Source organism: Hermetia illucens, chromosome 4 (assembly GCF_905115235.1).
Source record: "Hermetia illucens chromosome 4, iHerIll2.2.curated.20191125, whole genome shotgun sequence".
Taxonomy (NCBI): domain Eukaryota; kingdom Metazoa; phylum Arthropoda; class Insecta; order Diptera; family Stratiomyidae; genus Hermetia; species Hermetia illucens.
Genome location: NC_051852.1, coordinates 123,786,953 through 123,804,367, shown reverse-complemented (window position 1 = coordinate 123,804,367; position 17,415 = coordinate 123,786,953). Strand labels below are relative to the sequence as shown.

At 44.1% G+C, this 17,415-nt stretch overlaps 1 protein-coding gene across 1 annotated transcript; it reads right to left on the bottom strand.

Annotated features, from left to right (window-relative positions):
• Positions 1-907: 907 nt before the first annotated feature.
• Positions 908-16,118, bottom strand: LOC119655379. The gene is made up of 2 exons (XM_038061247.1): positions 15,679-16,118; positions 908-3,315 (listed from the first exon to the last, which is right to left on the bottom strand). Exons 1-2 carry the CDS (start codon positions 15,862-15,864, stop codon positions 1,591-1,593), a joined length of 1,911 nt encoding a protein of 636 aa, XP_037917175.1. The 5' UTR covers positions 15,865-16,118; the 3' UTR covers positions 908-1,590.
• Positions 16,119-17,415: the final 1,297 nt, after the last annotated feature.

Below are 17,415 nucleotides of genomic sequence, written 5' to 3'. Positions count from 1 at the left end.
CAACAGGTTGCGGGATGATCCCACCCGGAAAGTCTATAAGGGCAATATCTATGGTAGAAAAAGAAGACGGGGCAGACCCTGCCTAAGATGGAGTGATGGCGTAGGCCAGGACGCTAGACAGTTTTTAGGGATATCGAATTGGTGGAACTCGGCGCGAAACCAGGATGTCTGGAGTTCTTTATTAAGGCAGGCCTAGATCGGATACCGGTCACAGTGTTCCCAGGGCAGAGGTGATGCAACCTCTGACGATTTGTCTCTGCCCTGGTAAGAAACTGTAAAACCGACTTCGCCTAATACCCACTTTCCAATTAATTACAAATCTCCTAGTGAATCAAATGGAATGGACGCAATAACTTCTGCTTCTAACTCTAAAATGCACTTTGTTGTAGGGCCTAATAAAGCTTTAGCCGATGATTTGCAAACTTTAATTTCCTCTGGATAGCATCTTTTTTGCAATCAAAACTTTATGGTACATAGTAGCACAGAATTTTTCCTAGAATTAACAAATTTTCAAAATAATATATACTGACGTTTGGTCAATTTCGCTTCAGTAATCTAAGAAAGCATTTCGCCACCATTGATTTCACAATTATTTTTAGTGGAAGGTTCCGAACTTTCCAACAAACTTCCTACAGCTGATTGGTCCACTTTCGCCACTTGCGTTAATCTTCTTCTTAGAACGTTTAGCTGAACCGTCTATGTTAAGAGTGGCTGGAATGATCTTCCGGATTGGCCACCCTCAACTACGAAGACAGAGGTACCCCAAGTCCATAGAAGCACCAAAAGTTGGCTTTGCAAGTCCGCATAACCATAAGTGCGGGGGTTATTTTTCTGTTTAATGATCAGCGACTTATATTCCGAAACCTGAGATTGTACTTAATCATCCTTACCAAAATCAAACAAAAACTTTAAATAGAAGATTTTATTGTTACACATAAGGACACATACAAACGTCTTTTTACAACAAATTAAGACCTCCATTGGACACCAATTATTAATGCATTTAATTATAAATTCACAAATTTGCATTTTCTGCTTCGTCAGGAGCAAGACAGTAAATACATCCATAAACCAATAAATTAACTGTGACATATTCAGCAAATATAATAATAAAATTGTCAATTTTTAACACAGTGGCAATGTCGTCAATATTTCCATTAAAAAAGTTCAGTTTCCTACAAATAAATAACTTAATCAGTAAAAACTATTTTGAGGGTACACCACATACTACATCCCAACAAAACAGGCTTGGACATTCGATATAACATGAATATGTTACGCTTTGAATTTGATATCTGTCGGGCAAGTCGATATGAAACGATTAGTCGTAATTACAAAAATAGTTTTGTAATGTTGGAAGAATCTAATACTTAGAATCGAGCGCTTCTGGTTCAATGCAAAATACCAGAAGGAATTTGTCGCTCCATTATTTTACAGTAAATTGTTTTGAGTTAACTTGTGATGTCATCAGATCATATTGTGTTTGTTGAAGGGAAGATACAATTAACTTTTTACTGAAGATAAAGAGCAGAATAGACCCACGCTCTCCACTTTCCGCGAACAAAGTATATTGAAGGCTTTCGTCCTTTCTTATGTGAAACGTTGGTACGGAGGCGAAGGTCTTTTCTTTTTAGGCGAACATTTGATTTTGTGCTGATCCAAGTGCGTTATGGTCGAGAAAGATCTATCACATGTGTTGCATTTTATGGTCTTCTTCGTATTGAAGTCAATCTTTGCAGCACTTAAGATATCAACGGTCCCTCCTCCGATTGCGTCATCGTCCGACTCGAACATGGCAATGATGCGTTTGTGGTCTTCCAGCTTCTGGAAGTTATTGTGATATTTCAGATTATGCTCCTCTAGTGATGCTATCGACTCGAAAATCGTATCACAGGCGTTACAGCGAGCTGTAAAGTTCATTTTCACAGATCCGAATGGCATGTTTAGAGGAGACAATGGAGGAGGGAGATTTGGCGTGCTTGTGCGCTCATCTGCAACTTGATTGAAACTATCAAGCAGTGATTTTCGCCCGTTAGGATTGCTTCGGATTGTTATATTTTGTTCGGTATTCGTTGTGCCTGAAGAATGATCTGAGCTTGTGCTTATGCTGGTTTTCGATGTCTGATGAGCATGCGGAGACTGACATAAAGATGTGCTTCCGGTATTCCGACTTAATCTCCCCGAACTATCACTTACATATCGGATGGTCGAGGAATCAGCCTTCTCTCGCAGAAGATTCATTAGGGGATCAGACTCTAGCGAATGACACCTCTTATGCTTTCCTTCACCATTTTTCTGCTGCTTATCATCGGTCTCTGACCCGGTCTGATCCTTCCCCGTTGATTCCGATTGACCTCCGACATTCTTCGGCTCTCCATTCGTCAAAAGATCTGGCATTGAAATTTCCTCACCACACGAATTAGTTAAGTATTGACAAGTGGCACGCAAACTAAAAATCGTTCTTCGTATAAATTCGTGGGGCGAGATAGCTTTATTGCGACGAAATCCTGCCAACCGATTGAGATTTTCGATAAGACTTAAAAACTTATATTCTAAACAACTATTCATATGGTCCTTATATGAGTCCTCAAACATGAAACGACGGAAGCACGCTGGACATTTTCGCTCCTTCATGTGTTCCGGAATGTTAATAACAATATTGGCGTCTTTAATAAAATCTAAAGACATGATATCGTCTTCGACGAAGCTTTTCTCCTTATAACTAAAATAATCTCTATTTTCTGCACCCTCAGTATCATCGCTGGATGCCGTTTGGAATTCATCCCCGCCCAAGGAATCTGTTTGGTCGAACATGGTGTCTTCAACGTCGTTGCGCTTATTTTTCACAGTGTTTCTTCTGGGCCGCTCGGCCTTGCGGTCGAAGAGCAGGTTGAGATATGCTGTCAAATTAGATGTGTTTGCTACGTTATCCGATCTACCACAATTTTGATTATTAGGAATAATTTTCGTGCTAGTCAGTAACGATTTCGGTGTGCTGCTGAACACGTTGTTAACTAAGTTGTTGGTTTCAGTCTTGCGTTTTTCATTGAATATTAGGTCCTCCTCTGTATACTCCACTCGAAGCTTTTCGATATCAATACCATTCAGATTAGCTTGACCTTTGGTTTCAGGTTCATATTCGATTTGAATTAGACCGTTTCCTTGTCGATCGCGTGTGCGACTCTCCAGAACAGCCTGGGCTGCTCGAAGGCTCAATGTATTGTCGATTACTTGCTGTCGAAATGTGGCCGCATGCTTTAGATATGATATACAGAGTGCGCACATTTTCCGAGGTAATCCATCGTCAGGGCGAATCTAAAATTAGCAAAAGACGATTCGATTAAATTTTGCAAGGGGGAATTTTCATTAGATGAACTTTCATTTGATTTCTGCAGGGAGAAAAAATTTGCTGGCAATATGACGTTTGACTTGAATAAAATTTGATAGTTTGAAATTGGGTGCTTTTTTAAAGTCAAATCGGTTGCAAATAGGAGACATTTACGCATGGTCTACTGAAAAGTGTTCGGAGAAGAATATTATTTATTAACCTTCTTTCCTTTTATTTGAGTAAATTTACACTATTGGTTTTCATTATAAGAATTAGGTTGGTGGTCAACTTCTCGCTTGCATTCTTGCTACTCTTAAGTCTAATTTAACATTTCCTTTCTTGCCATTGCAGTAAGAGTTTTATGAACAATTACATAGCTGTGATAGTTAAAGACCAGATATTTTACAATATATTTATGGATTTATAAATTTATGATAGTTGTCGGATCTATTGCAGTTCGGTTGTCCAAAGCTTGTGTTGATAGGGGATTTGTTTTTGTTTCGGCGTCCTGGCATTGCAATTGTTGGTTTTACTGGTTAGGTCGTTGCTTCTAGCGAGTTAGGATATCCCTTTCCAAGCTCAGCAAAGGTTTGTACTATTCGCATATTTCTTTTTGAGACTCTGTCTGTAGTCTTTATAAAGCTGATACGCTGGTGAAGCTCCAACCGGTGAAGTTAGTACCAGCAAAGTAGATGCAGGTGCTGATGATTTCTCCCTCGTTAACTTTCTTCGTCTGTGATCCTCCCATTTTGCCAGTGTGTGCCACTAGGTATTAGTTAATATTAAGCCAAATTAACCAATTGCAGTGGGAACTCCGCCATACTATTAACATAGTATGCAACACCATCTAAGTGGCAAAGAAGTACCACTGTTCCAGGGTGGAAAAAGAAAAATAGTTCAGCAGAATGTTCAAATTGCCGTCCGATCCGGTTACTTTCCCAAACCATGAAGATTTTGGAACGCATTCTTGACACCATATTCGCAAAATCGTTCAAATAACTGTGAATCAAGCTGGGTTTATCAAGAACTGCGAAACTACTGACGCGATACACGCTGCGCGGTTACTCATGGAGAAACATCGTGAGAAGCATCGCCCTCTTTACATTACATTTCTGGATCTAGAGAAAGCGTTTGAATGTGTGCCAAACGAACTCATCTGGTAAACTTTACGACAACACTTAGTGAAAGAAGAACTCGTGCCCTGGGTTCAATTGCTCTACCATGATCCGAAAAGAAAAGTTCGAAGTGTGGCGTGTGTATCAATACCGCTCCGTGTCTTTGTTGGTGTTCATCAAGGAAGCGCCCACTCACCACTTCTCTTTGTTCTTGTTATGGACACCATCACACGAGACATCGAACAGCTGTTTGATGCAAATGATACTTTCCTAGCATCCAATAGCAAAAATAATCTCAAACAACTTGCTCAAAAATGAAATGATCGCCTCATGCAACACCGTCTCAGGTTGAATCTGAATAAAACTGAATTTTTGACGACCAATCTCCATGAAGCAGCCACAATCACTGTCAGCAGCAGTAATGTGCCCAAAACTGAGCAATTTAGATATTTCGGGTCAATGCTATCAGCCCATGAAGAACTGCGTTATGAAATTGCTTCACGCATTAACGCAACCTGGATGAAGTGGCGTTCCACAACTGGTGTTTTTTGCGCGTCGATCAACTCTAAAATTAACCGTCTCAAATCTAATATTTACCGCAATGTCGTCCGTCCTGTCACTCTCTATGGTTCTGAGTGTTGGCCGACTGTAAAACACAATGAACGCCGTCTTGCGGTAATGGAGACGAAGATGTTACGTTGGACTAGTGGCGTGACACGTTTTGATCACATCCGAAATGAGGATATCCGCGATCGTTATGGGGTTGCACCGATCGTGGAAAAGTTGCGAGAGAGGCGTCTTCGATGGTATGGTCACGCAATTCGTGCTAACGAGAATTCACTTGCCAAGATTGGTCTGAACATCGAAGTCGATGGTAAACGACCAAAAGGCAGGCCTAAACAACGGTGGCTTGATACGTTGGATGGGGATTTAAAAGCCTGGAGATTCGATAGAGCCAAATGGCGAAACCGATTACGACGAGCTGACCCCGCTTGTGAACGGGACAAAGGCTGAAGAAAAAGAAGTGTATATCTGCTCTATGGTTTAATATTTCTCTCGAAATCCAAACTGGTGTTCTGGTACAAGGGTTCTGCTTATTATTATTGGCACTAGCTTATCAACCAGAATCGTTTCGAAGATCTTGGAGAGGACTGGGAGGAGACTAATTGGTCATTCTGATTCCACTTTTGTTCTGTCTTCCGCTGGTTTCTGGATAACTATTATCCTAGCGTCTTTCCAGTTTGTTGGATAATAGCTACTTCTGAGGATTCCGTTAAAAATATATAGTATAGCGATTCTCCTTTTAGTGGCAGTTCTTTGATTAAGGGGGTCATCCCGTATGAAGGCCGTTTTTTTCGCTTTTTTTAGAAATTTTTTGTAAAGAACTGGATAAAGATACAAATACGAATTTTTCACCATATATTTACTAATATCTTGAGCAAGCGTAATATTTTTTTCAACTTGATAGCATAATTCATTATAAAAATACAGAGTAATTTATACACCCATCTCCAAAAAAAGGCGTTTTTCTCCTGCCACGCTAGAGGGGTATCAAGTTCATGTTTAAGCGCTTTAGTTGCATTGTTAAGTGTTTTTTGGAGCTAGGGGATCTATATTTATTCCAATCGGTTTTGGCTTTTCTTTTCGCTCGAAGGAGTTGGAGAATTACGCTATTGTGGTGCTTATAAGTTCTGATTTCGTTATGATGGGCCATTAGGGTGGCTAATTCCGCACATCCTTTAATTGTCGCTACAAGATAGTCTATGTCTACATTCTCGTTTGTCCTAGTATTCCGTAGCCTTGGCTTCGCATTAGTGAGCGTAGCAGCATCGCTCAGAATTAAGTCGATGATATCGGTAATTTTGTTGGGGTCAGAATGTAAGTTGTTCTTAAATATTGATTGAAGTAACTATTTCCGTTTAGGGGTGGTTAGTCGGGAACCCCAGTGGGGGAATTTGGTGTTATATATTCTTCTGCTACAATGAATCCTGTGAATCTAGTAAGTTAAGTTCATCGAATTGTTCCGCTGATATTTTGTGCTTGGGAGGGCAATAGATTGCGGCGAATGTTGATTGTTATATAATGGATATTTTGCAGTGGTCTGCAGACAATTGGGAAATGTTTAATCCGGTTTCTCACAAGGATTGACGCACCCCCATATGTTTTATCTTCCGGGTGGGTGGTATTGTGGCACGTAAAACCATGGATTTTAAATTTAAGATAAGCATGATATCAGTTTGCTTGGTATCTAAGTAGGCTTCCAATTAATTATACCGTTGGCATTCCAATGTGCTATTTTAAGGGTTATCATGATTTGATTAGTTTGGCTAGTATCTCTGTTTGGCTAGTGAGCATGGACTGCATCTTCTGCATGGTAATGGTTAATTGCTGCAGTTGCTAGCTAAGGTTATTAGAATATGAAAAATGTCACTTTGTTGCTAGTTGCTGCTATTGCCAGGTGGTTTTCTGACTGCTTCTGCGTATGTTACGGTCTTTTGTGGGTGGTAATAATTAGTTAGTTGGCTCGTTGCGGGGATCCCGTTTTTTGGACCTGTGCCAGAAATCACGTTATTTGGTACCATATTAAGATTTTCTTGATTCCCTGTTTCTACATGGGCTGCCAATAATCCGTCGGATTTGCCTGCTTGTTTAGGATATGTGGAGCGTTGGCTGATTGAGAAGTAAACCGGACATCCCCTGTAGTTTGCCGTGTGGTTGCCGCGCCAGTTGCTGCATTTTTTTAATTCTGGGTTATTTTTCTCTTTGTTGCAAGCGCTAGTTGGGTGAAGTTCTCCACACGTTTTCGTGTGTCCGAATTCTTGGCAATTATGACATTGGACTGGCGTTGATCTTTTGAAGGACTATAGCGTATGCTGTATATTGGATGAACTTCACCCTTAGGTGCTTTGCTAGATTCTGGGACCAACTCAACGTTAAACATAGGCTGCCTTTGCCTACTATGTAAAAGTTGTTGTCTCCGACTAACTTCTTGATGCCGTTAACTAGTGCCCTATTACTGGATTCAACTGACATATATTTGGGGGTGGTTTCAACTTTATCCTATCCGCTGCATGTACGCCTTGCTGCTTTTGCGTGTTAGGATTAGTATTAGTGTCGTGTATAGGGTAGTAGTTGCTGGAGGCGGTATTATTATCTTTAGTGACTTTGGCCTCTTGCTTAGTAGCATTGGTTTGGGAGCTACATTTTCCTTTTTCCTTAATGATTTCATACCTTTCGATGCCTGTTTGTATTATCCTAGCTGGTGGTGGTTTTAAGCTTGTGCTGATTGGGTTGATCGAGGCTGGATCTTGCACCCCCATTTCAGTGCGATCCGTGATCATTGACTCTGCCATTACCTTTGCATTTATTTGGGAACGATTAAGTCTATTGTGCTTATTAAACGGGAAAATTTGCGATCGACGAAATTGCAAAATAGCCTGAAGCACAGTTTATTGGTTGCAATCGAAGCATAGATACAGCAGATGCGGCACTTTTATTCGCATTTTAGTTGGATCACAAATTACACTTAGTTAACTGATAACTATTGATGTTTGCTTTGCACAGTTTGCACAGCTATAGGCTTGCACTTTCACGACGTTTCACTTATTGTGTGTCACTTGGACTTTAGGACTCGCGTTTGCTTTCTTGAAGTTTATTGTCCTGATGTGAACTATAACTTTAGCTCAAGCAGCGGAATACTGAGTACATGCGCATCATCAATGTGTGGTTGCTTAAAGTCGGTGTCGCGGTCTCAACGGTGAAAAAACCGGTGCGATGTTACTGAAAGGCAACCTACGCTGTCCGCCTCTAGTAAAATTTTGCGCAGAAAATTAAAAATACAAACAGAAAATGACATACTCGGGATTCACAACCGCGGAACGCATGTACTTGTATCCGCATCCAATTGAACTCAAAATGAGTTTAACCAAATCAGTATGTATGTTGGGGCATGTGGAATTTTTACTTACACGCTCTAGGTATGGGTCTCCACTTTTGCATAATTTTGCGATGCCGGTATAGAGCATGAAACAGTTCATGTCTTCCTTTATGGCGCATAATTTCGATCTGATTTAGAAATAATCCGGAGTGCCATGGCTTACAGAATCAGGAGGGGCGTACCTTTGCTCCGGTCGCAGAAAATACAAACTTTAAAGTATACTAAATATAAACTTTTAACATAATACTACAGTGGTGACTCCGAACACGAACAGCCCACCAAATGGAGCTGCGGATTTCACCACACAAGTCATCGTGATCAACCATCCCGGGTCAAATCTCTGTCCGTATTGGATTGTCACACCGTCCACAAGGAGCAAGAACCGGTGTGAAGTTTTCGTAGCGTGCTCCGCTCCGGTGTTCCGCCTTCGCAGTTTTCGCTTCGGTTCTTTTAGTTCGAATCCGCTCTAATTTTGTTTCGTGCTCCACCACACTCTGCTCCAGCGATGTCCACGGAACAAGAACCCGTGACCGTCCTAGCCGTGTGCATACCACCTTTACCTACCCGAAGCACAACGGCATGTCACCTTCTTGTTTACGACCCCCTGAGCAGACGCAACTACTTGATTGATACATGCACTGAGATTTCAATTTTCTCTGTATTCAATTGCCATCGGTTAACGCCTCAGGATTTAAAATTGCGACAGCAATGCGCAGATTTCCTGTGCCATTTATGGTTTGTGGATCTGCAACGCAGATCCCTCATTGATCCTAGAACTAATCTTACGTCATCAGGGACGATCTTCACCTACCCATCCGATACTCTATCCATCATTTTCGAAGCGTTGCCGATCCACGCGTTTGTGCACTTCTTCGAAAATACCGCAACATAGCTACCGAGCGTAGCCTATCCGAACCAGTGAAGCATGGTGTTCAGCACCACATTAACACCACCGGCTCTCCTATCTTCTCTAAGGTGTGTCCACTACCGTAACAGAATTTCGCTGGCGCGCGGAAAGATTTTGAAAAATTCCTCAAGCCGGGTATATGGCGACTATAGATGCCTAAACACACTTTTGAGTAAAACAAAACCTTATTAAAATCGATTCATTATCTGTCTGTAACGCACTTTTCTCCAAAACGGCTAAACTGATCCGAACGAATTTTGGCGGACAGATGGGAACTATGAAATCCCACGCATACAGTAACATAAAGTTAGATGGAGTTTAAAAGGGGCAAAGGGGGGAGTTTAAAAAAAATTTTCACCGGATATAGTCGTGTGGGGTATTAAATGAAACGTCGCGTTTAGTACTTCCCGAAACTGATATTAGTTTGTGAATTGTAAAGTGCGGAAGTAAGGAGTCAAAATCTGCACACTTAAAAAAAATCAGGGTGGTGCGCTAAGATGAAATCTAGGCCTCAAGGGTAGGTAGGTAGGTAGGGATCAGTGGCCGCTCCGAGGAGCCCAATTAGCGCTTTGGTGCGCCGTTTTGATGCCACAAACTCCTAAGACCGTGACTGTTGTTATAGGAGCAGGGAAGCGGAGTCCAGCTGGCTCGGATCTTCAGAGCCAGCCCGTAGCATTCACGAAGGAAAGCAGCTCTCCGACCCTGTAACTAGAAATCTCACTGAGATCCCCAAAGAATGGTTTACCCAGTGTCCGCAGCCTGACTCGAGCCAGAGCCGGGCAATCGCAGAGAAAGTGCATGAGGGTTTCCCTTCCTTCTCCGCAGCTTCGGAAATGCGAGTTGTAGGGTAAGCCCCCTATGGGCCAGTGCCCCGTGCAGACCGCCGTAATCTTGAATGCATTTGCACGCGTCTGGCACAGGAGCTCTCGTGATCGGGCTATGTTATAAGCGGGCCAAATTCTCCTTGATTTGGCACAGCTTGTAAGCATTCGCCATCTCAGGCCCGCGGCTGCTAGGTAGTGCGAGTAGACTCGGCCCCCGACAGCTGCCAGCGGAACACCGACTGTGTTCCCCGAGGGACTGCCAAGAGCAGAGCCTTGCCTGGCCAATCCGTCAGCCCGCTCATTCCCTTCTATGTTCCTATGCCCGGGAACCCAGAGGAGAGTGATCTTGAGCGTGCCGCCCAGATGGTTGAGCGTGTCTCTGCACTGCCCCACCAACCGGGAAGATGTCGTCGTTGAGTACAAGGCCTTGATGGCCGCTTGGCTGTCGGTCAGAATGGCTATGTTACGCTTGGGACTCGAATCACGCTCCAGCCATCGACAGACTTCCAATATCGCCAGTACTTCCGTCTGGAATACACTGGCGAAACCTGGGAGACCATACGACTTGGATACATCGTGTGTATTCGAGAAAACCCCCGCGCCGACTCCATAGGCCATCTTTGATCCGTCCGTAAAGAATACCGTGTCATAGTCTTGCAACACGCCGCCGGTCTTCCACTTTGCCCTGGTTGGAAGGTCCACAGCAAAGTTTCTCGTGAAGTTCAGCTTGCGTGTGACATAGTCCGTGGGGGATGCCCAGATCTCTCGAGGTATTTCATCTAGAATGTTGCTGTGGCCGTAGGACTTCGCTGCCCAGCATCCGGACTCACGCAGTCTTACGGCACTGCACGCTGCAACATATTTGATGTGGAGGTCAAGGGGGAGGAGATGCAGGAGTACATTGAGAGCATCTGCCGGGCAAGACTGCAGAGCCCCCGTAGCACCTGCACACGCGGTTCTTTGAATCCTATTAAGCTTCGTTCTATTGTATTTCTTCTTCAAAGCCTGCCACCATACAATAGATCCGTACGTCAGGATCGGACGCACTACAGCGGTGTACATCCAGAGAACCATCCTCGGCTGGAGACCCCATTTCTTGGCAAGGCTATACAGGCCTTCTTAACCCTCAGTTCTATGTTCAACCTCCAATTTAGCTTAGGATCCAGGATTACACCCAAATACTTCACATTAGAGGAAAGAACCAATCTTTGTTCATTCAGCCGTGGTAGATGGAATTCAGGTATCCTTGTCTTGGTGGTGAATAGCATCAGTTGCGTTTTGGTTGGGTTTATGCTGAGTCCGCATCTTGCGGCCCACAGGCACACCTTTCGCAACGCTCCTTCCATGATGTCGCTCATAATGGACAGAAACATCCCAGATACTAGTATCACCAAGTCGTCGGCATACGCCACCACCTTCACCCCGCTGCTCTCTAATGTACGTAAAATTTTGTCCATTACTATTAACCAGAGCACCGGTGAGATAGCACCACCCTGGGGCGTGCCTCTGTTTACAGCTCTGGTCAAGTGGTTGCCTCCCAGATCGGATTGGATTATCCTGGTACTCAGCATGGATATAATCCAATGCATGAGATACCCCTCCAATCCAATACCGGTCAAGGCTTCCTTGATGGCGCTGGTACTGACGTTGTTGAAGGCTCCTTCTATATCCAAGAAGGCAGCAAGGGTATACTGCTTGTACTGCAGCGACCGCTCAACTCAAACTGATCCGAACGAATTTTGGCGGACAGATGGGAACTATGAAATCCCACGCATACAGTAACATAAAGTTAGGTGGAGTTTAAAAGGGGCAAAGGGGGGAATTTAAAAAAAATTTTCACCGGATATAGTCGTGTGGGGTATTAAATGAAACGTCGCGTTTAGTACTTCCCGAAACTGATATTAGTTTGTGAATTGTAAAGTGCGGAAGTAAGGAGTCAAAATCTGCACACTTAAAAAAAATCAGGGTGGTGCGCTAAGATGAAATCTAGGCCTCAAAATGTGTGCCATTTCGATATCTGCTCAAATAAACTTACTAATTTAACAATATTAACAACTTTTAAAAATTGACTAAAAACCCCCCTTAAGTTCATCCTAGCAGTACTAAATTTTGTACCGGCATAGAGGACGGAGTCCGGATAGCTGACTGGTTAGAGCACAAAGCTATCGTACGGAAGGTCACGGTTCAAATCTCACTGGTGGCAGTGGGATTTGTATCGTGTTTTGACGTCGGATACCAGTCGACTCAGCTGTGAATGAGTACCTGAGTCAGGGTAATAATCTCGGGCGAGCGCAATGCTGACCACATTGCCTCCTAGTGTACCGTTACGGTCTTGGATGAAGTGCTCTAACACACTTCAAGGCCCTGATCCAATATGGATTGTTGCGCCAACGATTATTATTATTATTATAGAGGACAGTATCGTGCATACGCATGGAAAGTTTAATGAAAATCTGAGCGGTTCAAACTTATCAATTTTGTGCGAATCAACCGCATCCTAGGCCATACAAATAAGATGCTGACGTCATAATTAACGAGAATAGTTGACATTCAAGTGAAATATTAAAATTCCATTCATGAAAAATCTACTTCTCCCCAGCCCCCTTTTGTATATGTTATAGGTTAATTTCTTCACATTTGCTTACATTAGATTCAAGGTAGAAACCAGTCGGTAAACAGAAAGCTTGACGCTTTAGGTTATACCTGTTTAAATCAGTTCTGGGCACGTTACTCCCGCTAACAGAACTGAGCGATTTAAATATCTCGAGTCAATGCTATCAGCGAATGGAGAACTGCGTGATGCTCCTCACAAAACCTTTTATACCTGAAGCATCAAGCTTCCGGTTTCCCGACTTGTTTCTACCATCTAGCCAAGGCCTATCACCAAATCCCTGTAGCTCCTGAAGGCATTCCGAGAACGGCAATATGTACACCTTTCGGACTCTTAAAGTTCACCAGGATGACTTTTCGACTGTGTAGCGCGGCGCAAATACTTCAGAGATTCATCCACTCTGTTCTACACAACCCAAACTTTTGTTTCGTTTATATGGGTGATGTTCTGGTCGCGCCCTCTTCAAGAGTCTGAGCAGATAGCATCGTTTCTTACCCAGGGTCGCACACCATCAATCTGTCCGGACCGAAAACCAAAGAAACCCGACTGATTGAGTGTTCCACAGCGGCTATCCAGGCATCTGAATCAACCAAACAACAGCTTCTGGCATTCCCTCAACAAGATGCACCCTTAGCCGTATTTGTCGCTGTAGATGTTCCTCTTAACCAAAAGATGGACCAGACCTGGCAGCCGTTGAGCTTCTTCTCGGAACTACAATACTTACTATCGTGAGTTATTAGCCGCATATCTCGCAATAAAATACTTTCGCTATTCCCTAGAAGGCAGGCCGTTCACAGTGTTGCACGGGCCACAAGCCTCTTACATTCGCGTTAAGACAACAAAGCGCCTCCTCGTCAACTCAGGCACCTGAGTTCAGTTCACCTCCAACAGGTTTCTGGAAAAGGCAATATAGTTGCTGACGCTATGTCACGCATTGAGGAGGACAAGATCCGCCACAATCGATTTCCCGGCAAACGTGGAGGCGCAGAAGGACGACACAGTTCTTCAGAACCTGAGGAGTAACTCCAAATACACTGTCAGGGAGTGCCCCATTTTTGGCTCAATCTCTACATTTAGTTGCGAGGGCTCAGAAAAGGTACCAAGGCCATACATTCCATCCACTTTCCGCAAACGAGTATTTAACGTAGTTCACGATCTGCGCACTCTAGCATTCGGACAACAAACCGGTTAGCCATCGCGAAATATTTCTGACCGTGAACAAGGACATTAATTCTTGGCCCAGACAGTGCATCGTATGTCAGAAGTGTAAAACGTTGAAGCATGTGAGAAAAGAAGTAAGTGTGTTCCCCAGGTCAACCAAGCGCTTCCACACCATCCACCTCGAAATCATTGGCCCATTGCGAAGATCGCAGGGTTTCAGGTATTGCCTCACAATCATCGATAGTTTCACGAGGTGGCCAGAGACGATTTCCCTAAAAGACATTACGGCACTATCATGTGCCGAGACCCTCTGTCGAGAGTGGATTCCACGCTTTGTTGTCCCGGCGATAATCAACAGTGACCAGGGAATGCAGTTTGAATCCTCTCTTCTCGGAATTAGGCAAACTCATGGACTGCAAACGCCACCAGACAATTGCCTACCACCCTCAGTTCAACGGGATGCTCGAAAGATGGCACAGGACACTATAATGGTGCAAGAGGATCCTTCCTGGTCGCAAGTCCGGACTCTCATCCTACTTGGCCTACGGACAGTCAACCATGAGGAGTTTGCTGCAGGCCCCGCAGAACTTGTGTAGGTGGAGAACCTGAGACCCAGTTATCGACTTGTTGCGTCTGTTCAGGGACACCGTGAGTCGAATCAAAGCACCGCCATCCACCAACCATGCGGAAAGCGTTGGAAGGGTGCTCGCCCCGCACGTCTTGATAAACACAGACGCCCCCGGGGCCGTTGCAGCCACCATACGACGGACCTCACAAAGTCCTGGAGCGAGGTCCGCACCAATTTACCCTCGACGTCGAAGGCGCACCAAAGAAAGTCTCAACATCTCGCCTAAAACCTTTCTTCCGGGAGACAAATACTCCTATGGAAAACTGCGAGCACGCGTCGGGCTCGAGTTGCCGAGCTGAGGGAGCAGTGCCTCGGACTTCCGCTGAATCCCCCTAGTTTCAGCTGGGTGTGCAGTGATGTGGAGACCGCACTAATAGATTCTGGCGCTACGTAAAATTTGCCTGCAGCGAAGTACTAGGGCGGCACGCATTCAGTGTCCGGAGTGTCCGGTCCGGCGAGAAAAAATCCGTTGGATCTAGCGATGAGGCTGCACCGCACTAAATGTAAACTTTTAATGCACTAGTTTCCTGCCTGTTCCTTATAAAAGCATACCCTAGAGAGAAAGAAGGATCTTCTCAAAGTATTCTCACTTTAAGTCTAAGTAAGCTTAGCTCCAATTTGCTCAAGGTGGTGGATGCAACCTAAGGAAAGTGACGAATGGGAAGAACTATCCCGGAAGGTCAGGGTGGGAGTCCGTATTCTTGCATAGAGCGCCCCCTTGGCTAGGGCGCTTCACTACGAAAATAACATATTGAAGACCTGAAGACATGGCATCACTTGATCCATCTAAGCAAGTAACATAACGGGATTGTGGTTGCGATTGCGGATTCTAGCGGGCGTCATATTCCACTTCCGTGATGACATGGATTTGTTTACGAAAATTCTGCCATGGACAGTGATAAATACATGCCGCCCACTACACATGTTTTAAAACAAAGGAATTTCTCATAAATTTAGATCTTCATGTTTACCGCTTGCGCCCGGAGGTGGGGTGGGAACGAGTTCCATTGTGCACTTGACTTTCGTCCGTCCGAGCCGAATTCTTGCGTAATTAGAACGTCAGACGCATTTCCTCCCAAGCAATGCGTCAGCTGATATCACCTTTCTAGACCATTCCGATTTCACAATAATTCGGGAACCCCCCCAAGACTCGAATTGGATACTCACACTTAATCCCGTTGTCTCTTCGAGCAGCGTACTGACGTCCTTCTTCCAGTACAAGTAGTCGTTGGGGCTGGCGTGCAGGTAGGCCGGAATCGGAGCAAACACTTCGTACTCCGCTTGGGCGGAGCAGACGCGGCATATGTTCCGGGAGATCAGCGGCACCACATCCGCCTCTGCTTTGTTGGACATCTTCAGCGCAGCCTTCGCCTGTTTTTCGCTTACGGTTCTGCTTCCAACTAGTTTTGTGGGCGCCGCTCGAAACGTTCCAATTAATACTGGTTCGACTTTCCTTTGTCACAAAATGCACTTAACTTAGCTTAGCCTTGATTTGTCATTTACTATAAACTTAAATACATCACAGATTTTGTCTAAAATATCTAAAACAGAGGAATCTTCCGCTCCGCGAATATGGAGCCTCCTCTTGTGTTGTTTATGTTCAATGCCCAGCTGTCACCTTGACGTTGGGAATGATGGGTAGGCGATGCTGCCATATGGACGCCATATATCCGTGTCGGTGAAAACCATTCAAAAATGGTGAAATTCAGGTTTAAATAAATGCGGTCGACAATTCATTTACTTATTGGGATAAGAAATCATGAACACTTAAAATTTCATATTAATTTACGTGAAGGAGATATGATGGCAGAAGTTTAGAGATATAGTACCTGCGATTTTCTTTCCATTTTTATGAGCATTTACGTAGCGATCTAACACACTATTTATCATTTTCTGTTTTTCTTAATTGAAAATTGATTAACTGTGTGTATTGCTGGAGTCAAACAGTACAGTGCATGGTAGACTGACGCGAAATATAGCTCCCTTGGGCCAACCTATCTCTCTTTGAGGGTGAGCTATCTCTCCTCCAAGGTGATGTGTGTCTTTTCTAGGACCAAGCCTCTCGCCTACCAAGACCGTTAGTGAGTGGTGGTAGCAATGCCCTGTACGAGGTGACCCTATTATTAACAAAACGCTACGGATTTGAGAGTTGTTGAGAAGAGTTGAGTTGAGAAACACCTCCGCCAATCCAGAGTATCATGCCAACCGTGCCCATTGGTTAGTTTGTAGTCCGGGGTAATTGATTTTATTTGACGAAGCCTCACTGATACCTGGTCGTCTCTGTAACCAAGTTTAACCTTACCGTGCTACGGGGACTATGGCACGGCGGATCTGCTAACCGCCATACCCGGGGGGATCAAATGAATAATGTTGTAAAAATAAAGGAAATAAAAAAAACAAACTGGTTAACCAAACGCAGGCTCATCTCCGAAATACTAAGAGCCAGGTGATTACACTCAAGCAGGGAGAAGTTGCGACGTCAAGCAGTAGATCCAAGGTAAACATTGGTATACTGTGAGGACAACAACCAACAAACACCACTGCTCAAAAAGCAGGGACAAACAACAGCAGCCCCTAAAAACGGAACCAATCGTGCCAACTGGTCCTTCAGGTTGGGGGTTGGGTAGGGCTGACCCCACACGGAGAACAACATATTACGAAGCCACAAAAGGAGCCTCGGACTGGATTGACAATACAACGACCAACGCTTCAATGAAAACGGAATTACAATTTGCGCATTTTCTCATGGAGATGGAGCTGCCAAGCAGCTAGCTGATACCCTGTACCAATAAAGGGCTGATGTAACAGCATTGCAGGAGATCCGTTGGACAGGGACCGGTTTTCTGAAGAAGAGTCACTACACTATATATTGTAGCGGCCATCCAATAAACCATGTGCTTGGAG